The sequence below is a fragment of the Ambystoma mexicanum genome, chromosome 8, assembly GCF_040938575.1.
Source record: "Ambystoma mexicanum isolate Mex_15411 chromosome 8, UKY_AmexF1_1, whole genome shotgun sequence".
NCBI lineage: Eukaryota > Metazoa > Chordata > Amphibia > Caudata > Ambystomatidae > Ambystoma > Ambystoma mexicanum.
Window position 1 is genome coordinate 14342898 of NC_090929.1, and position 24573 is coordinate 14367470.

The window sequence follows — 24573 nt, forward strand, 5'->3', positions numbered from 1 at the left end:
GACAACCTAAGAGATTTCCTGAATGGAAGCATTGGAGTGCTTTCTGCTGGTTTCTTCTTGGGTTTCCCCTTTGCTTCTGGTTGTTTTGAAATAGCAGTTAGTAACTCCAGCGGAGTAGGAGTGATTTATTTTTCTATCATCTCCTCAGGAGAGCCCCCCAAGGTCCTCTCCCTTGAAGGTCTGGTGAGCTCCTTCAATCTTTTGCTGGGAGGTCTGGGAGTACTGGACATTACCCCCAGTTCCTTAAGGTCATTCCCTAAAAGAACCCTTCCAGGTTCTTCAGATTGCACACTAACAGGTATCCTCACAGTCATTTCCTTGCACTGGATGAGAGCTGGTAATTGGGGAAGCATCTGCACAGGCCCTCCAGCTAACTTGGTGAGGCGTTTGGGTGCCTTAGCAACATCCTCCACCTTGAAAAAAGATTCATCCACCACAGTTATGCTGGCTCCAGTGTCTCTAATGGCAGGGGTCTCCTGACCATTCACTAGGACACTGTCTTTATAATACTCTTTAGTATTAGGAGGGATAGAATTATACACATCTAAATTCTGATGTTCCCACAACCCTAGGGATACTAAAGATACACTAGCTGAGACTCTGAAGGGGTCTTCAGCTAGTAGTTGAAAGTTTCCACTGGCCATATGTACGTCCTCCTCTGGAACGAAGGCTAAGGAGACAGTGTGGACCCCTGATGGTTTACCCTTGCATCTGGGATCCCCTCTCACATGATCAGTAGAGCCACAAACATAACATTTCCCAACTGTCTTTATGAATGGTGGCTTGTTCTGACCTCCTTCTGGTCTGGGACCAGGAGGTACACTAGCCTGATTAGGTTTCCCTTGGGGCTTACCCTTAGAATTTTGTTTGGGAGCCTCTTTGGAATTGGAATTATTTGAATGCTCTTTGTTGTCTTTCTTAGGCTGCTTTCCCCTCATCCTTTTTCTGAGTGACCCCTGAATCCTTGTGAGTAGCCCTGTTGGCAACCCACAAGTCAGCAGCCTTAGCTAGCTTCTTGGAATCTATTTTCATAGAATCAGCCAAGTGCTGTCTGAGCTCAGGAGAGCAGGCATCATAAATAGACTCCAACATGACAAGATTTCTCATTCCTTCATAAGTGTTAGCTTTATAACCCTTAATCCATCCCTCTAAGTTCTTCAAACACTCATTCTCCCAAGTAGCCCAAGGGGTACTGTCATGCTTTTTGAGCGTCCTAAACCTCTTAAGGTACTGAGAAGGTGTCTTCCCAAATCTAGCTATCAAAGCATGTTTTACACATTCATAATCCATCCTATCCATCTCCCCCAACTCCATTACCACATCAGATGCAACAGGGGGAGTCTAGAGAATAATCAGGGGATCAACTGATTCCCTGTGATATCCTGAAGCCTATGATTATATTCAAAGATAGCAAGCCAATCTAATACATCCAACTTAGGTTCATACATACCCACAATCTCTTTAGGCATCCGGGGTCTTTTTGGACTGGAAGATCTAGAAGATTCGGGGAGAGAAGCATTTTCCAAAGACAATTTCTTCATCTCAAGCTCATGGTTGAGCTCTAATTCTTTGAGCCTTAGTTCTTGATGTCTCTGTTCAGTTTGGGCACTAATTCTTTTGAATTGTAACTCGTCTCATTTTTTCTAGAGTGATAAATTCAGGACTTAATGTGGGACCTGGTAAGGGTCCAGTAGCCACAGGCTGAGGCCTTTGAGCAGGCAGAGGGCCAGAGGGGGTGACATTGTTATCCTCCTCTTCCTCATCTGCTTCAATAATAACATTTTCAACATTATCATCCTCAATGTTTGCTACATTTGCTGGAGTAGTGGGCCCTACAGCACCACTATCCAGACTTTGTTTTTCTAACAGTCTATAAATCATTTCTGATTTCTTGCCTTTGACAGGAAGACCTTTCTGTCTACACAGATCCCTTAAATAATCAGCAGTATTGGTAAAGAGGGTCTCCTGGCTATAGCTTTCCATACTTTGACTTTGTTTAAAATAAACTTTTTGTGATTGTTAGCCTTGTGGTTAATTGAATCAAGGCACTAGCAGCACACTAAAATGTAAATCCAATAATTTTATCCTCACCGCTGTACACCAGTGTAAGGCAGAATCCTGTGCAGTTCCCTTAGGGAGCACTACAGAAGATTAAGACTACACGTATGAGCAATAAATCCCCTTTGGTATCAGTCTGTACCACAAAGATTTAGTTGGTAGCTGTGGCTAAGCAGTCAGACGTATCTCAAGAGGGAGATGAGCAGTATTCAGGGTTTACACAATAGGACTACAGTGCTATGGTACAAGGAAACACTGACCAAAGCTTTGTATTAAAAAGAATATATATTTATTTTACACACATCTAGTTCAACACATTAATCACAGTTAATAAAGCAAGTTAAAATCAGTCAAGAAAAGTATGCACAACTCCCTAGTTAAATTGTAGACAAGTTTGAGCAAGAGTGAAAACTGAGCAAAACGGCACAGTGAAAACCAAACACAAATGGCACTCTAGCAATTTCTCACAAGGGAGGGAAAGAACAAGTTATACAGGAATATCTTCTTATGCACCTTAGCAACACTTCCCAATAAGTCTGTGAACAAGTTTAGGCAAGGCAGTACTTTAGCATAGAGAATACTTAAATGCAAACCGAAGAAAATGGCACTTCACAAAATTTAAAAGTGGGAAGAAAAAGGTGGTTATAAGAAGTAGGTGCACCAAGACAGTTCTAGTTGAGAAGCAATCTAAAGAAGGCAGTTCTAACAAATTTAGCCAGAGTCCATAGGCCTGTGCCAGAGTCAATGGTAGAGGGCAAGGGCCCAGGAGCAAAATGTTCTTATAGCTGCAGTCAAGTCTTTGGTTAACGATTCGAAAAGGTGGGTACAGAAGGCGAAAGACAATGTTAGACGATAGACGATAGGGGCGGCCAACCCAACAGGTAGATAAAGGATTTAAAACACCTTTAGCACTACCACACAAAAAGGGAGGCCTGGCGGAACAAAGTACCTTGAAAAGAAGAAGAGGCTCCTGCGGTGGCGGTTGTTCCTGGTAGTTCCTGCATTACGTGTGATCCAGCAGAGGACTGCACTACCCAGGGATGAAACCAGCCGCGGTGCTGCCCAACGAATAAAAGGTACGCCCCTTTAAATCACAGCCCGAGTGGATGGCTGCCTGGCTATCCGGCCTCCAAGTGCTGGGCACTGGCAATTCGACCAGGGCAGGTCCAAGAAGGCGATTGGCAAACTGGTTGGCCCCACCAGCTCAAAGCTCAAGGGAAGAAGGCTCTTTCAGATGAAGATCTCCTCTCGTCGTGTGAAGAAAAGTGGTGAGACGCTGCAGCAGGGCTTCACCGGTGGTTCAGTCGTTGCAGATGTCTTCGGCTTCTCTCCTCTTCGGTTCCTCAGTTCCATTGGCGACGTCTTGCTCTTCCAGTCCTCAGGACCCTGCTTTTATGCAAAAAGATCCCCATTCATACAGCTTAGCTGTCACTCACACAGACCCTCCAGCCTATCAGGTTAGAGTGCGACATGGGTTGCTGCGGCAACCCTGTCCAGGGGTCCTACTCCCCCTCCCACACAACGGACCCACCCCAGACTCAGTGGCGCCGAAAGGAGGGCTTCTTGGCAGAAACCCGCCAAAAGGACAAACAAAGGATCTCAGACCTGGGTTAGGAGTTTAGAGAAAGGCACGAGAAAGAATTTATATTCAAGTTCTGGCAAATAAAACCTACCGGAGTAAAGTTAATAATAAAATAAACCAGTGGTATGTTAGAGGCTGTCAGAAAAGGTGGTAGCCTTGAACAAAAGGAAAATCCCATAGGGAAATATTCACGGTCGAATATTTTCGGTAGTAACCACTACCACCAGCCAGAAACATTTGAGAGAGGGACTGTACGGTACCCTCTCAAAAATGAACACCAGAGAAAAACTATTAACCCTTCCCAGTACCTCCATAGTAAGATGGGTTGTACTGGTTTAGTTCATAAAAATTGACTAGTAAAGTCAGTTGGGACTTTACATGCCCTGGGAGACAGTAGTCAGTCCCAGGGTATGGAGTCTATGTTTGGGGGTCGCTACGACACCCCTGTGTTACTGCACTGAGGGTGCTGTGCAACACATGTGCATAAAGATGGTTCCTTTGGGTGACAAAAGATCCCATAGGCATTAAACACAAAAAATAGCCTAGAACACACATAGCAAATATGCCTAAGCGTGGGAAAAAGAGTCACACTTTTAGCAGGAAAAAAACAAACCCTTCAAATCCAGCAAAGCTGCTGGGGGACTCTATAGGTAAGGGAAATTAGCCATAAAATGAGAATTCTCCTTAACAACAGCCTTCAAAGCAAACCATACCACGACAATAAGCTGCAAGACTAAAACAAGCTACACTCCTATGGCAAGCCACAACCTCCAAAGCAAAGCATACCACCACAATACGCTGCAAGGTCAAAACATGGCATACTTCTATGGCATGTGGCACGCCCCAACCTTCAAAGCAAAGCATACCACCACAATACACTGCAAGGCCAAACTATGCCACACACCTATGGCAAGTCACAGCCTTCAAAGCAAGCCATACCACCACAATACGCTGTAAGGCCAAAACAAGCCACACTCCTATGGCAGGCCACAGTCTTCAAAGCACAATCCTATGACAACCCACAACCTTCAAAGCAAACCATAACACCATAATACGCTGCAAGGCCAAACCATGCCACGCTCCAATGGCAAGCCACAGACTTCAAAGCAAACCATACCACCACAATGCGTTGCAAGGCCAAAACACGCCACACTCCTATGGCAAGCCACAGCTTTCAAAGAACCATACCACCATAATACGCTGCAAGGCCAAACCATGTCAAACTCCTATGGCAAGCTACAGCATTCAAAGAACCATACCACCTCAATACGCTGCAAAACTAAAACAAGCCACACTCCTATTGCAAGACACAGCCTTCAAAGCACAATCCTATTCCAAGCCACAACCTTCAAAGCAGACCATACCACCACAATACGCTGCAAGGCCAAAACACGCCACAATCCTATGGCAAGCCACCGCCTTCAAAGCAAACCATACCACCACAATACCAGCCTTATGTGTCCCTTTTGTTGTATTAGGCAATGGCATGTGTTGAAAGCTAGGAGTTAATGTCTTGCGGGTTATGTTATGGAATGGAGAAGAAGCAGCTATTGGGTTGTTAAGTATTAAGTTATTAAATATTGGGACTGGGTGTATATTTATGCTTTAAGTCTTTGTTTGAAGGATTTGCTTCTCAATTTGCATCTGAGCAGTACTAGGTTGGCAGTGTGTGCTCAGATGTATGTTTTGGTGACTGCGCATGTATGAACATTAGGTTTGGTGTTCAGCTGTAGGTGTAGGACAGGAGCCAACAACCTTTGGCTTTCTAGATGCTTTGGAGTGTGACTTGCATGGTCCCTGACCATTGACAATGGTAGCTAGGCCTTGGAGGAGCTGTAGTCTAAAATATCTGGTGTGTGCAGACGGCTGTGTCAAATAGCATCAAGGGTAATATAGCTTTTGGCTGATAGTAACGTCAGGGTGCACAAGTAAATAGTTATGTAGCTAAATAAAAAAGTTAAAGCTGTGAACTGTTGTTGGGGTCACCATGTGCTTGGTGAGTCTTTAAGATAGGCTGTGTTCTGTTCTGCACCGCATTTGTATTTTGTTGGGTGGTTGTGACTGCTGCATACATGTGAGCATGTGAGAGTGTGTGCACGAGGGGAATAGACAGCCACCCGCCAGAGGTTCGGAGCAGGAGTTTAACAGGGTCTGTGGCCAGAGGATTGCACCAGGTAAGAGTTGGTAGGGGACCCCCTCAACCCACTGACACTGGGGCCTAACATCAAAAGGAACGAAAGGGAAGAGTGTCCAGTGGAAAGACTCAACTATGCTGATGAAAACCACTTAATGGCTATACTAGAGGATTGGGGCTCGAACAGCATGTAGGAAAGCTATGGTGCGCAGGAAGCAAGACATTAAAAGAGAGACATGGCAGCACTGGATTCATTCCTCAGTCTCTAACAAGGCTAAATTGTTCTGGGAAATTGTTAGCAATGGACGTTTATAAAATGTAGGACCTGTGGGAACGGTCATGGGTAGCTCATTATTCCTCCCTGTTTGGCAGCGACTGTGCGAGTATGTATAGGTTTTCTTGGCTATCAAAAACCAGGGTGGGAACAGGGCCCCCGGCCCATACAATGTTCCAGCAGACCTGTTCATGGCACAGCTGGACTTGTGGGCTCCTGTTCTGACCCTGGGATTTAATGCTGCCTGTGCTGGAGGACCGATTCCTGCCTCTTGGTCTTGTGTGCTGATTTGTCCAATATATAAAAAGGGTCCAAGGGAGCAGCTAGGGTCTTACAGACCGTTCTCCTTGCTAGATTCAGCTTTTACGATCTTGGGACGGGCTATTTTCGGGAGACAAGTCTTGGGCTGAGAACGCAAACATTTTCTCCCCTATTCAACTGGGCTTCAGGCCGGGTCTTTGCACAGCAGAGCAGACTCTGAGTCTTTATTTGATTGCAGCAAATTCGCTGTTTGTTAAGGAGGAGCCCATTCTTTTGGCTTCCATGGATCGGAGCACGGCCTCCGATAAAGTCGATCTTGTTAGACTGTGGAGCGTGCTCAGATCCATGAACCATGAACTGCCCCGGCCCACTGGTGGATTGATGATAAGATTACACCTCTCTACAGTTGCCCAAGTGAGGAGTGGAGCTGATGTACAACGAACCCCCTCTTTCCAAGTGGAGTGTGGGGGTGCGTCCGGGGTGTCCTGGCTCCCCTGCATTTTTGTCATCACACTAAAAGCCTACACGAACATCTATTGAAATCACCCTCTGACTTCCCCAGGCTGGGCAATAGACGTCTGCCCTTATTCGCGATTGACGTGGTCTTACTTGCCCGCACCCCCAGATCACTACAACGTTTGGTGGATGACTACTCTGGTTTCATGGATAATCCTGGGCTTAAGATAAATGCCTGGAAATCAGCCGTTATGGCCTTTTGCGGAAGGAAGCATCCCCCTAGGTCTCTAGGAATCTTTTGCAAAGGAGAGTTAATCCCTAGAGTGAACCATTTTGGCTATCTTGCGGAAAGATTCTCTGCAAATGTTGGGCCAGAGGCACACATTGAGATGCACTCACAACGGTTTAAGCAGGCAACCGGGGGGAGGAGGGTGGGAACCAGAGCTTTGGGCTCATTTAATGCGAAACCGGTTAAAATTGGTATTGAAAGTCTATCATGGCAAAGCCACGTCTGTGGCAAGATATGGTATGGGGCTGTGGGGCTTTGGCAAATTGGAGCCCATCCAGGTGGCCAAGACTGACTTTTTTAAGAGCATTCTGGGGCTGCCTGGGTCTGCTCCTAATTTTGCAGTACACCAAGAGCTTGGTTGCCTGTTCTTGGGTGATCTGGTTGTAGCTTTACCGGTCCGCCATTGGCTCAAAATCTGGGGAAACACTAGAGCCACTTTGACTCAGGAAATAATTCGCTATTGGCTACGCAGAGACCCGTATCTAAAAATCCCTTGGCTCAGGCACGTGAAAACGTTGCTGGCTGATGCAGGGGTGCGTTATTGGTTTCCTACACCAGTTTTGCTATCTTCTGAGACTCAGTTCTGTTATCTTCTGAGACTATACCTTCTGTGAGAAGAAGACTGCTTCAGCTTCCTTTCGTCAGAAGAGCGTCTTCAGAACTTATGAAGCCTGCCAATAGGATAAATTCACTGATTACGTCCTCGGGTCTTCAGGAATACCTGAGCCGGCCCAACCATCTGTCGCAGCCCTTTCCTGTTTCAAGGCTCGTTTCAACTGCATACACCTGAGAGCTGTGATGTCAGATGGGCCAAAGGGAGGAGGGACCAGTTTTGTCTACTTTGTAGGACACCCAAAGAAGATCTGGCACACTTTTTTATATTTTGCCCCACCTTTTCAACAATAAGGGAACACACAATAAAACCCGCTTTGCAGGGCCGTGGCCTGCGACGCTACGAGCCTGCATTACATTATTTGTTACAGGTGGATTTTGTCCGGGTGGGGTGTTTTTATTGAGGTTTGATTGTTCATGATTTTAGAGTTTTGTTTTTAAGTCTATGTGATGACGTCACTCGTTTGATATCTTTATGGCTATTGTGATGTTAATTTGCTGTGTTTTTATGGTATGCCACGTCTTACAGAATTTGTTTTTATTTTTATTGATAATGTACATCTTCCCAAATCAAAATCTAAATCACTAATTAAAAAATATATATATCAACACGCGAATCAACCATTTTTAAGCCTACACTGAAGAAAACATGAAAAAACAATACTCAAAAAAACATTCAGCACATTGGACTCAAGAAAACCCATAAAGTCAACTAGTACGGACAAAAAAAACTCTTTCAAAGAGCTCAAATGATCACATCTGCTTCAGCGCTGCGACCTAGTTTCGACTTCCAGTGATTATAGGACTGCATCTTCTTTAGGACCATCTATGCTCTGGCTTGAGTGCCTGTATTCTGCGCCAGGAGTCACTGCACCACTAGAGTGACCTACCGACCTCCCTGCTGATCTCATGACTGCCTCCCTCTCTTCACTGTCATACTCTGCTCTGGAAGACCGCTCACCTGTGGAGTGATGCCGCACCAGAAGTTGGAGTAGTATGTCTGCGAGTCCAGCATAGGAGCAATAACAGAGCGATTCTCAGCCATCAGCAGATGCAGGGTCTGGTCATTGGTGAGGATGCTGTCAGTATCCGCAAACTGGAGAGAAACACACAGAATCAGCACCGGAGAATGGCAGAAAACAGTGACAGGTCCAATATTGCTGAACACAGATACACATAGGCACGGTCAGTCCCGTAGGAATAGGACAAGGTAAAACATGCTGACGAACCTGAGGATGTCGTCTCTTTTTTTTCTAGTTTTATTTTTAAATGTTTTTATTGTCATTTATAGATAAACAAAAAGCAAGTGAGCACAGGTTGTGCATCATATCAGCAATTATATGTCACGTATGCCAGTTAAACAGTAGATAACAACAAGTAAACAATAACAACAACTTTGACTGTCCCTTCTCCCAGCGTCCCACAGCCCACCGGTTCTCCCAGTTGGGCCCCCAGGGCCGGCTGCGTCACTCGTTCTTGCTCTTCATGTGGTGCGATGCCAGGGTACATATCAGCATGTCATGCTTGCAGTTCGTGCCAGGGAGGTAGGCTCAGGGGGGCTTAAAGTTTGTGGAGAAGATCATATCCCTCATAAGGGCCTTCCAGGATTCCAATGTGGCGCTTACGTCTTCTCCACCTCTGTTGTTCCCTTCCTCCCAGGCTCTAGTTTCAGCAGTGGTCCATCACTCCATTTCCCTGATCCAGGGTTCGTACATAGGGCCTCTCGGCGACTTCCAGGCCATTGCAATCGTTCTTTTCGTCAATATGCACGCAATGTCCATGAACTTCACTAAGTGCCTGATTTTGGTCAGTCTCGGGGGAGTGCCCAAAAGACACTCCTTGGGTGTCCATTCATATCTTTCCAGACCAGCTCTCCTGCTGGTCTCTTCAGCGGCGAGCCAGAGCTTCTACGATTTGGGGCAAGCCCAAAACATGTGAATCATGTCAGCTGGTTCAGAGGAGCACCATGGGCAAGTCAGGGGGATTTTGTTGTTGAATGTGGCTATCCTGTGTGGGGTCATGTAAGTCCTGTAGAGAACATTCAGCTGGGTCAGCCTGAACCTAGCGTTCCGTGACACCTCCTTCGGGTACATCAAGACTCTAGCCCATTCGGCATCCGTGATTTCAGTACCCAGGTCAGTTTCCCATATCTCTTTCAGGCACATACCTCTCGGATTGGGCCTGTTGTTTATTTGTGTATATAGCCTTGATGTCGGCCTCCAGCCGTCGCCTATGCTGTACAGCTCCTGCACAAGGGGGTGCGTTTCCGGCTCCTCAGGCCATGTGCTCAATTTTTTCTTATCTACATGTTTCACCCGTTGGTACCATAGGAACTGGCCCGGGGCAAGCCCGTCCTTCTCCTGAAAAGAGTCGAAGTCCCTGAACGATCCCTCATCATACATATCTCCCCATGTGTAGAGGCCACAGTTCTCCCAGCTCCTCATTGTTGGTAAGTCGGTGGGAATCTTGCACACATCAGCTAGCATGGGAGTGTCAGGCATATATGGGTGCTGCAGTCCGAGTAGTGATCCGACCTTGTTCCAAACTTGTCTCCCTAGTTTAACTATCATGGGCGGGTCAGGAGGTCCCAGTTGCGTGCTCCATATGACCTCTTTGGGGTGCAATGGGTTCGTCAGCTGGCGGAGGAGGCTCATCTCAGACGAGGGTTCGTCCGATAGCCCCCTAGCTACATGAGACATCTGTGCCGCTAGGTAATATCTCTGGAATTCCAAAACTTGAATTCCGCCCTCCACGTAGGGGAGCGTGAGAATGTTCAATGTTAGTTTGTGTCTGGTTCGGCCCCAAAGGAAGTCTCTGATTAGGGATTCAAGTTTCCTGAAGAAGGGCGGGGGTATGTAGTATGTTATGTTGGTGAAGTAATCGAGGAATCTCGGCAGTATTATCATTTTGGAGATAGCTGCCCTGCCCATCATTGAGAGAGGAAGTTTCGACCAGAATTTGATAGATCTCCGCACCCCGCACGTTGCTGCCTCCGTATTACATTCATGTGTGGAGGCTGGTGTGTGCATGATGGTAAGGCGAAGGTATCAGAAGGCTTTCGTCTGCCATTGGATCCCAATCTCAGGTAGCTCCCCTGTACCCTTCCCCCTAAGTCCGGCGAGAGGGAAGGAGCATGATTTCTTTCTGCTGGATTTTATCCACGAGTATTTTGCAAAATTGTCAAGGATGTCCAATGCAGTGGGTGCATTGTCTCGGGGGTTTCTCAGGTATAAAAGGACATCATCCGCATACAGGGAAATGATGTTGTCTATCCCGCCTATGCTGATGCCTGCGTCGAAGAGTTGCTTCCTGAAATAGATTGCTACCGGTTCCAAGCCAAGAATGTATAGCATCGGGGATAGCGGGCACTGCCTGGTTCCCCTTTCGATAGCCCAAGCACCCGACACCATACCTCCAGTCTTCACTCTCGCCACCGGGTTGCTGTAAAGTACTTTAACCCATCGGATGAAGTGCTCGCCGAGTCCAAACTCCCTTAGGGTCTCGATCAGCCATTCCCAGAATATCGAGTCGAATGCCTTTATGGCATCAAGCGAGAGTACTGCCAGGTCTTCTTCGCACCCCGCTGTTTGTGCCATTACATGTTGGAGCCTTCTCAAGTGTTGCGTCCTGGGACAAAACCGTTCTGGTCCTCATGTATTAGAGACCCTATCACCTTCGAAAGCCTTTTGGCTAGTATGGTTGTAAGAATTTTGCTGTCATAGTTCAGCATCGCCAGGGGGCGGTACGAGTCGCATTCATCAGCAGGTTTGCCTGGTTTAAGTATTGGTACTATAAGGGTCTCTCTCATGGTGCCCGGTAGTGTCCCGGTTTCGTATGCCTCCGCGTATACTCCATGCAGCATCAGGGTTAAGATTTCCTCATAGGCCTTGTAGAATTCTGGGATAAGGCCATCTGTCCTGGGAGTCTTGCTTGTGGAGAGGGACCTGATTGCCTCTGAGATGTCATCCGTTGTAATTTCCTCACCCAGCTTGTCTCGTTGTTCCTGGCTCACTTTAGGGAGACCAACTTCGGCCAGAGTGACTCTGATATCCTCTTCAGGGACTCGCTCATCGTGGGCATAGAGCTTGGCGTAGAAGTCTGAGAAAACTTCGTTTATTGCTTGTTGCGTCCTGTGGACTGTACCATTTTCATCCTTGATCTCTGTGAGAGCTTGCCTCGGGTGCTCCTTCCTGCATAACCAAGCAAGTATCCTGCCCGGCTTGTCTGCTTCCTTGTGTGCCCTGAGAGTTCGCGTGGAGAAGTCGAACTTGGACAGCCTTTCCCACGCAGTTCTGCAGTCCTCTCTGAGTTCACTCAGTCTAGTCTCCCTCTCAGTGGTCGGGGGCAGGCTGCTTTCCAGGTGTCTGATCTCTTCCTCCTTGGCCTCCAGCTCCTTTTTCAGTTGCCTCCTGATCCCACCTGCTTCTGCCATTATCTCTCCCTTTGTTACCACCTTCATGGCTTCCCAGAGCGTGCTCCACTTCTTGACTGATCCCTTGTTAATCTGTATGTATTCCTCCAGCTTTTCCCCTAGAGTTTCCTTGAATGCAGGGTCTGTTAAGGTTTCTGCGGACATACGCCACATCGGAATGGGGGGCCGGGGGCCTCTTAGATTAAGCTGCAGTAACAGAGGAATCGACCTACTCAGGTAGTCCGCAGATTTCACCAGTGGGAGTAGCTCGCCGTAGATGAAGAAGTGATCTATCCTGGTGTGCAGACCATGGGGGGCCGAGTAGAATGAGTAGGACCTGTCCGTGGGATGCAGGTCTCGCCAGATATCAGCTAAGTGCAGGTCAACCACAGCGCTGCGGAGCGCTCTCGGGGCAGGGTTGTTGAGGGTGCGTGGAGTGATGGATCTGTCCATTTCCTCATTCATCACACAATTAAAATCTCCCCCCCATATGAAGGAGTCCTCCATGTGATGCGTGATTCTAGCGCATAGTTGCTTAAGGTAGGAAGGTATGCCATGCTGAGGAAAATAAGAGTTCATGCTACATAAGCGGAAGTTCTCTATCATACCCCACACTACCACGTATCTGCCTTCTTTGTCTGCTTCCACCCCCATCTGGTGAAATGGTGTTTCTGGACTCACCCATGTATATACGCCTCGTGCGTACCTCGAGTAGGATGCACCGCTGCCCTGGCCGCCCCAATAGTCTGCCAGTTTGTCCATGGTGTCCGTCTGGAGGTGCGTTTCCTGCAAGAGGGCGATTGATACCTTCTTCCTCTTCAGATAGGAGTGTATACGGTTTCTCCGTAGGTAGGATCCCATCCCCCTAACATTCCAAGAGATTATCTTGATTTGTGCTGCCATGAGTTTGCTGCTGCCGTGGGAGGCCCTCTGTCTCTGCTGCGACTCGGTCGTGCGTTATTGGGCGTCATATCTTGCGCTGCTTGCTTGGGGTGGTCAGCTTCAGTAGCTAACCGCAGGTCCAATTTGGTTCGGCCAATAGGCATCAGGAGGAGGGCAGTCTGAACAGTAACTTGACAAACATAACTATAACTGGTGCATCCAGCTCCTGCCTCAAGGGCGCAGTGCTCAGGTGCCCTCGCGCTACCTGTCCCCATCCGGGTTTCCGGCGCGAGTGGGTTTGTGCTGGCAACTGGCCTGCACTGTTCTTTCGTGGGTTCGTGCTGTGTGCTCATGAGTGGGAGGCCGAACGGGCCCTGTGATCATTTAGCTTTCTCGTGCTGTAGTAATGCTACTTCGAGGATGTCATACCATTCCTTGATAGTGTCCAAGTTAGTCGTCAAGGCTGACAGTATTGCAGCGTCTGTCTATCGCCCGCTGCACGCTTCACTTTGACTTCTGTGAGTGGGCTCCTCAGGGACCTCAGCCAGATTATTACGCTCCATCCAAGTGTTGGCTGCGGCCGGCGTTTCAAGGAATATTGCCCGACCTTTGTAGATCACCTTTAGCCTGGATGGGTACAGCAGCATATATTTTAAGTTTAATTTCCTCAGCCTGGCTTTAACTGGGACAAAAGAGTTCCTTGCTCTCTGTACCGTCTGTGTGTAATCGGGGTATATGGTGATTTTTGAGTTGCCCCGCTCTATCACTCCGCCCTCTCTCTCGAATTTTAGAATTACTTCCCTGTCCCGGAAGTTGAGTACCTTCGCTATAATGGGACGTGGGTAGGAACCCGGGGGGGTAATCTTCTGGAGCGATCTGTGGGCCCTCTCTATGGCGAAGCCTTGCGAGAGCTTCCCTGCCCCAATTTCCTGCTGTATCATGAATTCTATGTAGGCAGTCGGATCTGCGGTCTCAGCCCCCTCAGGAATGCCCAGTATTCTAATGTTGTTGCGCCTAGCGCGTCCTTCCGCTTCCTCCGATCTTGCCTCCAGGAAGCCCACCTTTCTCTTGAGATCCGCCACCTCAGCCTTGAGATCCGCTGTGTCTTCTGAAGTTTCTTTCTGAGAGGATTCTATGATGGTGACACGTTCTGTTAGGTTGCGAGCGTCCTGGCGTATGAGCTGTATGTCAGCCTTAACTTCGCCTATTTTCGTATCTATGAACGCTCTTAGGGCTGCAATGGCATCAAGCACCTGGTTGTCTTTGGCGCTTTCTTCAGGACCGATCGGTGATGGTGTGCCTTTTGGTGTAGATTGGGCGATGGGGTGGGACTTCGACGTAACAAAAGGATCCATGGTGGCATTTTTGACCTTGCTCCTTAAGGTGGTCATTTCGGGGTCTCTGGGTCCTTTCAGTTGTTGCGGGCGTCTTGTCCTCCACTTCTGACTGGGCAGTCGCGAGGCCTTTTCCAGTCTATCCCTATCTGCCTCACAGGGGTTCCCCACTGCAGCACACTGTGTGGACTCAGCGCTGTGTGCTGAAGAAGTGGGCCCTCTCCTCTTTGGTGCCCCAAGTGATCTTTGAAGCAGCGTGTCCTTGGTGGTTGTCACGGTCGCCTTTCCGTGCTGACCACTGCGGTGAAGTGCAGGGGATAATGTTGCCATGAAAGGCTGCAGGGTTAGTGTGTCGACAGGGGTGCACTGCTGCATCAAACCAGTGCAAGCTGGTCATCCATATGTTCTAGAGGCTTGCGCACCGTATTGGTCTCTCCTCGGCTTGCAAGTCTGTCATGGAAACAGCCCGGAAAAGCGTGTGTGCCCTGATCATACGCGCCACAGTAGAGCTCCGCGTCTGGGAGAGTCCGCGGGTGCCCCAGGCTAAGTTCCGGGGCAGGGCCTTCTCGCGCCCTTATTAGAGGATGTGGCACGTCCCAAGCGTGTGGGCATGCATCCCCGTTACCTTATTTTGCTTGTCCAGAGGGCCGGGCCTCCGGGACCCTCCGTAGCCTCCCGCCCTGCCGAGCTGGAGGGCGGGCCGCTGTTGGCAGCTTCGCTGCGCTCTCTTCAGCGAGTCGGGGGAAAGCTCTGACCCAGGCGTCAGTAAGGGGCTCCGCCCGCTGGTGTGTCAGCCGGTCTCCTCAAGTCTCGGCCGTCGGCTCACCTGTGGGGTGATCAAGCTCCGAGGTTGCTAGGCCAATTGCCTCAATCTCGCGCAGTCTCTTGCGTTGACGGCGTCCCTCGCTGATCGCTCAGGGCGCTCAGTGTGCGGCCCGGCAGGCCTCTCAGGGCCGCTCCATCACGTGGAGCTACTCTAGTACTCCCGCTGCCAGTCTGCGGTAAGAATGCGTGCCAGGTTGATTGCGGATGTGTGTGTCTCCCGGGGTCCCCGCACGCCACAGGCCCGCTAGGGAACCACAGCCGTCATCTTGTGTGCGTCGTCCGAGGTGGAGGGGGGAGTCGGATCGGAGCGCCGAACCAGGCTCCCGAGCTCCGATTTCTGCCGGGGTTGGTTGCAGAGCGTTGGTCTTCACCTCCGCTTCAGGAGGATCGTTGTGTAGACAGTGCTCACCAAGCTCCGAGATTGCTGGGCTGGTTGCCTCGACCTCGCACAGCCTCCCGCGCTGACGGCGTCCCTCACCAGTCGTTCAGGGCACTCAGTGCGCGGCCCGGCAAGTCTTCCAGAGTCGCTCCCCCCCGCGGAGCTACTCCTATGCTCCCGCTGCCAGTCTGCGGTAGGAGTGCATGCCCAGCTGGTCACGGTGGGTGTGCTTCCCGGGGTCCCCGCTCGTCACAGGCCCGCTAGGGCACCGCAGCCACCATCTTGTGTGCGTCATCCGGGGCGGAGGGGGGAGTCGGACCGGAGCACCGAACCAGGCTCCCGAGCTCCGATTTCTGTCGGGATTGGTTGCAGAGCGCAGGTCTTCGCCTCCGCTTCAGGAGGATTGTTGTGTAGACGGTGCTATTGGGCTCAGGGCACCCAATTCAGGATCGCATCACAGTGGCTCGGCCGGAGCTCAAGGATTCCGCGTCCTCACTCCATGAGCACCAGGCCACGCCCCGTCTCTTTTTTTTCTAGAGGGGGGACCTTTCCCATAGGGCCAGGGCAGTGTGCCCACAGTATTCCAATCCCTTTGGGGGTGGTGCACGGAGGGACGATCACATAGGGAAGGGAAGCCCCCTGTGGAATTAGGGATGAATACGCTCAGGGAACTAGGTATTCAGCTGCCTTGACAATCTCTGTCCCTTCTCCAATACCAGGTTCTCCCCCCCTTATAGGGAGAACTAATATGCTTTCATGTACGGTTTACCAACTTAATACACTTGACAAACCTGAAATATCTAAAGACTCTAAGCATCCCGCGGTCTCGTTTTTTTCCGAGTTGTCGATTGCCAGAAAGCAGGCAGCTGGCCGGCGCAGGACTTTAAAAAGAGAATCAGCTGTCAACCAGCTGAGCAAGAGAAGTTTGAGTGAGACAAGCCTCCCAAGAACGAGTCACGAGAGAACGCATCTCCGAGAAGGCAGAGCGGGTTGCCTGCACCAAGTGAGCAGAGGGAAGCCAACCAGGAAGCTATGGAGCGAGGTCGATGAAAGGCAGACAAAGGTCCAAGCATGAAGGGCCGAGTGGGTTGGTGCTGGTACTTACCTCAAGACTACCTGAGTCCCAGTGAACCACTTGCAGTGCAGGACGCACAGCAGGGAGAGGAGAGACGCTGCCCGAAGCGCTGCAGAACCCGTCTCTCTCCAAAAAGCTGTCGGAGCCCCAGCAAGCAACAGAGTGAGTGGGGAAATGCCAGTACTGCTCCAGGAGGAGAGAACAGGTACATGGGTTTACCAGACGTTTTTAGAGGTCAAGGGAAGCTTAAAAGAGGGGCTGTGACGCAAAAACAAAATAAAACCATGTTGCTCACTTGACAGGAGAGTAAACCAAGAGGGAGTAACACCACCTTGCAAGTCTGGGACTCACCCCTGCAAGAGAGGGACTGGGACTCGAAAGAGAATCAAATCCAGTTGCTCACTTGGCTGGAGAGTAAACAATGAGGGAGTAACACCACCTTGCAAGTCGGGGACTCACCCCCGAAAGAGAGGGTCTGGGACTCGAAAGAGAATCAAACCCAGTTGCTCACATGGCTGGAGAGTAAACCAGGAGGGAGCAACGCTGCTGTGCGAGTCTGGGACTCACCCCCGAAAGAGAGGGTCTGGGACTCGAAAGAGAATCAAACCCAGTTGCTCATTTGGCAGAAGAGTAAACCAGGGGGGAGCAACGCTGCTGTGCGAGTCTGGGACCCAGACCCATATCAGAAATCAAGGCCTAACCACAAGAGGGACTGGGACCCTGTAAATAAGACATTTATTGGAAATTGCCCAGTTTTGCAAGAGAGGAGGTTAAACGATCTTTGTGAGTCTGGGACCCGCACCCACATAGAAAAATGGAAACCAGGGGGACAAAACACTGTAGATATTATAAAGTGAATCCTATACTTTGTGGAGAGGAATCCAGATACGATAAGATATAAAAGACCAAAGACAGAAGAGACTTTACATTATTTATGATCCAAACTCTGGACGGAAGAATACGCCTGGGGGAAAGGAACACTACCCCAATCTTGGAAGTTTGTGATTTTTGAACATTTGTTTTGATCACTTTACTACCAGTTAATTTGGCAACTTTTCTGTTAATTGGGAATACTAAGAACATTGTTTCATTTACCAAAACACACCCTTGCACAGTTATTGAAGAAACGTAAGTGTTAGGGACAGAAGTAGGTTTTTGACACGATGGTGACATACTTTTTGCTTTCAGACTTCCTGACATTTCCATTCGTTTACACTGAGGCACGGAAACCTCTCATAGTTTTTAGGGATAGAGAGCCAGTTTCCGAACCTTTTATGTTAATAAAAGTCTTTGCCCAAAAATATATCACCACTATGTCCGACTCATACTTCTGCACCCTTCAAATGGGCACAGTCAGGATCATAGAATGAGGGTCAACATGGGCACAGTCAGAATCCCAGGATAACAGTAAACATGGGCACAGTCAGGATCACAGGATAGCAGTAAACATGGGCACTGTCAGGATCACAGGATGACAGTAAACAAGAGCATAGGGCCTCATTCCGAGATTGGAGGTAGCCATGTCGCTATTTGCGCCATGGCTGCCTCCAATACCGGGTCCGGCACCGGTCTTGTTCAATGGGGACTTACCAGTGCATTCCGACCCTAGAGGGACCAGTAAATCCCCATTAAGCAAACCATTCCCCATTCCCATTTGAGCCCCCATAGGGCTCTAAGCGCTCTGGTCCCTTAGCGGGACCCGTAAAGGACGTGTGGTCAGACCACATGTTCTTTGAGGCTCCCGCTAAGGGACCTCGGAATTGGGCGGTAAGGGATTACCGGCACCGGTCTCCTTACTGGTGCCCGGTATCCCTTGCCGCCCAACTTGTAATGACCCCCAAAGTCAGGATCACAGGATGACAGTAAACATGAGCACCGCCAGGATCACAGGATGACAGTAAACATGAGCATAGTCAGGATGACAGTAAACATGAGCATAGTCAGGATCACAGGATGACAGTAAACATGAGCACTGTCAGGATCATAGGATGACAGTAAACATGAGCACTGTCAGGATCACAGGACGACAGTAAACAAGAGTACCGCCAGGATCACAGGATGACAGTAAACATGAGCACTGTCAGGATCACAGGATGACAGTAAACATGGGCATAGTCAGGATCACAGGATGAAAGTAAACATGGGCACAGTCAGGATCACAGGATGACAGTAAACATGAGCACTGTCAGGATCACAGGACGACAGTAAACAAGAGTACCGCCAGGATCACAGGATGACAGTAAACATGGGCACGGTCAGGATCACAGGATGACAGTAAACATGAGCGCTGCCAGGATCACAGGATGACAGAAAACATGAGCACTGTCAGGATCACAGGATCACAGTAAACATGAGCACTGTCAGGATCACAGTAAACATGAGCACCGTCAGGATCACAGAATGACAATAAACATGGGCACAGTCATGATCACGGGATTACAGTAAACATAGGCACAGTTAGGATCACAGGATGACAGTAAACATGAGCACAGTCAGTCCTGTAGGATGAGGGTCAACATGGGCACTGTCAGGATCACAGGATGACAGTAAATATGGGCACAGCCAGTCGCGCAGGATGAGGGTCAACATGGGCACTGTGAGGATCACAGGATGACAGTTAACATGAGCACTGTCAGGATTACAGGATGAAAGTAAACATGGGCACAGTCAGGATCATAGGATGAGAGTGAACACTGGCACATTCAGGATCACAGGATGCCAGTAAACATGAGCAACGTCAGGATCACAGGATGACAGCAAACATGGGCACTGTCAGGATCACAGGATGACAGTAAACACGAGCACTGTCAGGATTACAGGATGAAAAACATGGGCACAGTCAGGATCATAGGATTAGAGTGAACACTGGCACATTCAGGATCACAGGATGCCAGTAAACATGAGCAACGTCAGGATCACAGGATGACAGCAAACATGGGCACTGTCAGGATCACAGGATGACAGTAAACACGAGCACTGTCAGGATTACAGGATGAAAAACATGGGCACAGTCAGGATCATAGGATGAGAGTGAACACTGGCACATTCAGGATCACAGGATGCCAGTAAACATGAGCACTGTCAAGATCACAGGATGACAGCAAACATGGGCACAGTCAGGATCACAGGAAGCAGGAAACATGAGCACTGTGAGGATCACAGGATGACAGTAAACATGAGCACTGTCAGGATCACAGGACAACAGTAAACATGAGCACTGTCAGGATCACAGGATGACAGCAAACATGAGCACTGTCAGGATCACAGGATGGCAGTAACCATGGGCACAGTCAGGATCACAGGATGAAAGTAAACATGAGCACAGTCAGGATCACAGGATGACAGTAACCATGGGCACAGTCAGGCTCACAGGATGAATGTAAACGTGAGTACTGTCAGGATCACAGGATGACAGTAAACATAAGCACTGTCAGGATCACAGGATGACAGTAAAAGTGAGCACTGTCAGGATCGCAGGATGACAGTAAACATGGGCACAATCAGGATCATAGGATGACAGTAAACATGAGCACTGTCAGGATCATAGGATGAAAGTAAACATGAGCACAGTCAGGATCACGGGGTGAAAGTAAACACGAGGACTGTCAGGATCATAGGATGACAGTAAACATGGGCACAGTCAGGATCACAGGATGAAAGTAAACATGGGCACAGTCAGGATCACAGGATGAAAGTAAACATGGGCAGAGTCAGGTTCACAGTAAACATGAGCACAGTCAGGATCACAGGATGAAAGTAAACATGGGCACAGTCAGGATCACAGTAAACATGAGCACAGTCAGGATCACAGGATAGCAGTAAACATGGGCACTGTCAGGATCACAGGATGACAATAAACATGAGCACTGTCAGGATCACAGGATGACAGTAAACATGAGCATAGGGCCTCATTCCGAGATTGGAGGTAGCCATGTCGCTATTTGCGCCATGGCTGCCTCCAATACCGGGTCCGGCACCGGTCTTGTTCAATGGGGACTTACCGGTGCAATCCGACCCTGGAGGGACCAGTAAATCCCCATTAAACAAACCATTCCTCATTCCCATTTGAGCCCCCATAGGGCTCTAAGCGCTCTGGTCCCTTAGCAGGACCCGTAATGGACGTGTGGTCAGACCACACGTTCTTTGAGGCTCCCGCTAAGGGACCTCGGAATTGGGCGGTAAGGGATTACCGGCACCGGTCTCCTTACTGGTGCCCGGTATCCCTTACCGCCCAACTTGTAATGACCCCCAAAGTCAGGATCACAGGATGACAGTAAACATGAGCACCGCCAGGATCACAGGATGAGAGTAAACATGAGCACTGTCAGGATCACAGGATGACAGTAAACATGGGCATAGTCAGGATCACAGGATGAAAGTAAACATGGGCACAGTCAGGATCACAGGATGACAGTAAACATGAGCACTGTCAGGATCACAGGACGACAGTACACAAGAGTACCGCCAGGATCACAGGATGACAGTAAACATGAGCACTGCCAGGATCACAGGATGACAGAAAACATGAGCACTGTCAGGATCACAGGATCACAGTAAACATGAGCACTGTCAGGATCACAGGATGACAGTAAACATGAGCACCGTCAGGATCACAGAATGACAGTAAACATGAGCACCATTAGGATCACAGGATGACAATAAACATGGGCACAGTCATGATCACGGGATGACAGTAAACATAGGCACAGTTAGGATCACAGGATGACAGTAAACATGAGCACAGTCAGTCCTGTAGGATGAGGGTCAACATGGGCACTGTCAGGATCACAGGATGACAGTAAATATGGGCACAGCCAGTCGCGCAGGATGAGGGTCAACATGGGCACTGTGAGGATCACAGGATGACAGTTAACATGAGCACTGTCAGGATTACAGGATGAAAGTAAACATGGGCACAGTCAGGATCATAGGATGAGAGTGAACACTGGCACATTCAGGATCACAGGATGCCAGTAAACATGAGCAACGTCAGGATCACAGGATGACAGCAAACATGGGCACTGTCAGGATTACAGGATGCCAGTAAACATGAGCAACGTCAGGATCACAGGATGACAGCAAACATGGGCACTGTCAGGATCAGAGGATGACAGTAAACACGAGCACTGTCAGGATTACAGGATGAAAAACATGGGAACAGTCAGGATCATAGGATGAGAGTGACTACTGGCACATTCAGGATCACAGGATGCCAGTAAACATGAGCAACGTCAGGATCACAGGATGACAGCAAACATGGGCACTGTCAGGATCATAGGATGACAGTAAACACGAGCACTGTCAGGATTACAGGATGAAAAACATGGGCACAGTCAGGATCATAGGATGAGAGTGAACACTGGCACATTCAGGATCACAGGATGCCAGTAAACATGAGCACAGTCAGGATCACAGGATGACAGTAACCATGGGCACAGTCAGAATCACAGGATGAATGTAAACATGAGCACTGTCAGGATCACAGGATGACAGTAAACATAAGCACTGTCAGGATCACAGGACGACAGTAAAAGTGAGCACTGTCAGGTTCGCAGGATAATAGTAAACATGGGCACAGACAGGATCATAGGATGACAGTAAACATGAGCACTGTCAGGATCATAGGATGAAAGTAAACATGAGCACAGTCAGGATCACGGGGTGAAAGTAAACACGAGGACTGTCAGGATCATAGGATGACAGTAAACATGGGCACAGTCAGGATCACAGGATGAAAGTAAACATGGGCACAGTCAGGATCACAGGATGAAAGTAAACATGGGCACAGTCAGGATCACAGTAAACATGAGCACAGTCAGGATCACAGGATGAAAGTTGTAAGGATGGCATGGTATCAAGAGTAAAACAGGCACAAGTGACCACAGTTCAAGGGTGTTTATTGAACTTTAAACAAGAGGTTTGAAAAACACCTATCTAATTCTAAATCTAAAGATGGGAGCAAGCTACAACCATCAAATAATAATAACACAGTCCTAGAGGCGTCTTGTCAAAATTAAAAGGGGCTATACTAAAAAACCTATTGACAATCCTTACCTCTAATCACAAATAGTGTGGGGCACAATGTTATGTAAAAGAAAGAAGTGCCCAAGAAATGATAAGTCAGGCCTCCCTTCCCCACGTTTTCAGCACAGGACAAGGTGGCACACTCGAGTTTAGCACAGTCTCTGGCTTCCCAAGCACGAGGGTGCAGTTCAAACATTAGCACCAGGGCTTTCCGGCCCAAGTCTGTTTGCCTTTCACAGTCTCTTCTTTGAGAGGGCCTGATGCGACAAACAAACAATAATTTCTTCTCCTCTCAGGATTTCACACGCACTCAATTTCTCAAGTGATTCACTATTCACATCGGATTCGCCTCAGCCAGGCACAGATCCTCTTTAACCCAATGCTCGTAGGATTTTCATGTATCCAATTTCTCGGGTGATTCACGATTCACACAGGAAGCCCCTCTGCCGGGCTCAGATCCGTTTCAACACAATGTTCAATTAGTCTCCCTCCGCTGGGCTCGGATCAATTTTAATTTACTTTAACACAAACTTGCTTTAACCAAAAGCTCTCAGCTGATCTCCCTCGTTCGGGCTCGGACCAACTTTTATCAACTTTGTCATCAGCTTTCTTTACTCTATTAACATCGAAGACTTTGATTGTGCACAGGATTATGCTTGACCCATTGCAGGACCACTTCGATTCCCAATCCTTTGTTATTCTTTCGTTTTGCCACCTCTCAGTTGGATAACTTCCAGAGATTTTCGAATGAGCAAGCATGCAGTGCTGGACCACTCTGTCTAAGATATCGTATCTTGGTTTCAAAGTTCAATCACTCATCTGTTGTCCAATTTTACTAGCGTTGGTTATCACATGCGCTTCATAGACTGTTCACTTCATCATTCACCATACAATGTTGCTGCTTGCAACCGTGCCTTCAACACAGATCAGCCTGGTATCGGCCGCCCAACTCACCAGATGTGTTGATTTCACTGGCGCTGCTTTGTTGTAGGAGCCAAGGACACTACCATGGCAGCAGGCGATTCTCCCCGCCTTGATTATGGACACAGGAGAGCCCCGGGTACCTCCAACACACAATGTAAGATTCTTCAGCCTGGTTTCCTGATCTTACGATTTCTATTCTCGAGGTTTCGTGAAAGTAACGGTTCTTCGCCGAAAAGGTCAAGGGCACTTACCTCCTTGCGATCCCCTTCTGTTGTGCCGTCTTTCGCCTCGTTTTAAACTGCCACCTTGGAACTGCTGCTTCCCTGTGTGCTTTGCCTCGCTCAGAGTGTACTCTCTTTTATCCCTGTAGGGAATTGTAATGGAAGTCAGGTGTGTGTGATGGTCAGTAATTGCCTGACCCTGCCTGACTATCATATTGGGCCATGTCAGGTATACAGCTCGGGTGTTAATCCGTTTTCTCTCACAGCAAGCTGTCCGTGAGAAAGTGTTTGTGTTGTGAAGAGGTGGGGAGGGGTTTGAGTTCCTAAATATCCTACCTGGTAGGAAGGCATAAAGGTGTTACAGGAAAGGGGACACCACGTCTCGCCATCCAGTATCTTATTCCCACTGCCCGAAGGCCCTTCACCCAGGTGATCCTCCCGCACTGGTCCACCCCCAGGAACTGGATCGAAAAGCGATAGCCATGGCTTGGCTACCTGGATGACAGATCCCTGGCGATTAGCGGGTGAGACACCTTGACCTTTCTCACACAGTAAACATGGGCAAGGTCAGGATCACAGTAAAGATGGGCACCGTCAGGATCACAGGATCACAGTTAACATGAGCACTGTCAGAATCACAGGATTGCAGTAAATATGGGCACAGTCAGGATCACAGGATGAGCGACAACATGGGCACTGTCAGGATCACAGTAAACATGGGAACAGTCGGGATCACAGTTAACATGAGCACTGTCAGGATCACAGGAAGACAGTAAACATGAGCACTCTCAGGATGACAGTACACATGAGCACTGTCAGGGTCACAGTAAAC

The 24573-nt window shown here is 48.8% G+C and overlaps 1 protein-coding gene across 1 annotated transcript in view; it reads right to left on the reverse strand.

Annotated features, from left to right (window-relative positions):
- The window catches only part of CERCAM (cerebral endothelial cell adhesion molecule), a 244422-nt gene that overhangs the window by 164659 nt on the left and 55190 nt on the right, over nucleotides 1-24573 (reverse strand). Inside the window, exon 4 of the mRNA XM_069609141.1 lies at nucleotides 8628-8762. Coding sequence (XP_069465242.1) covers nucleotides 8628-8762 — 135 coding nt within the window. The remainder of the gene's footprint in view (nucleotides 1-8627; nucleotides 8763-24573) is intronic.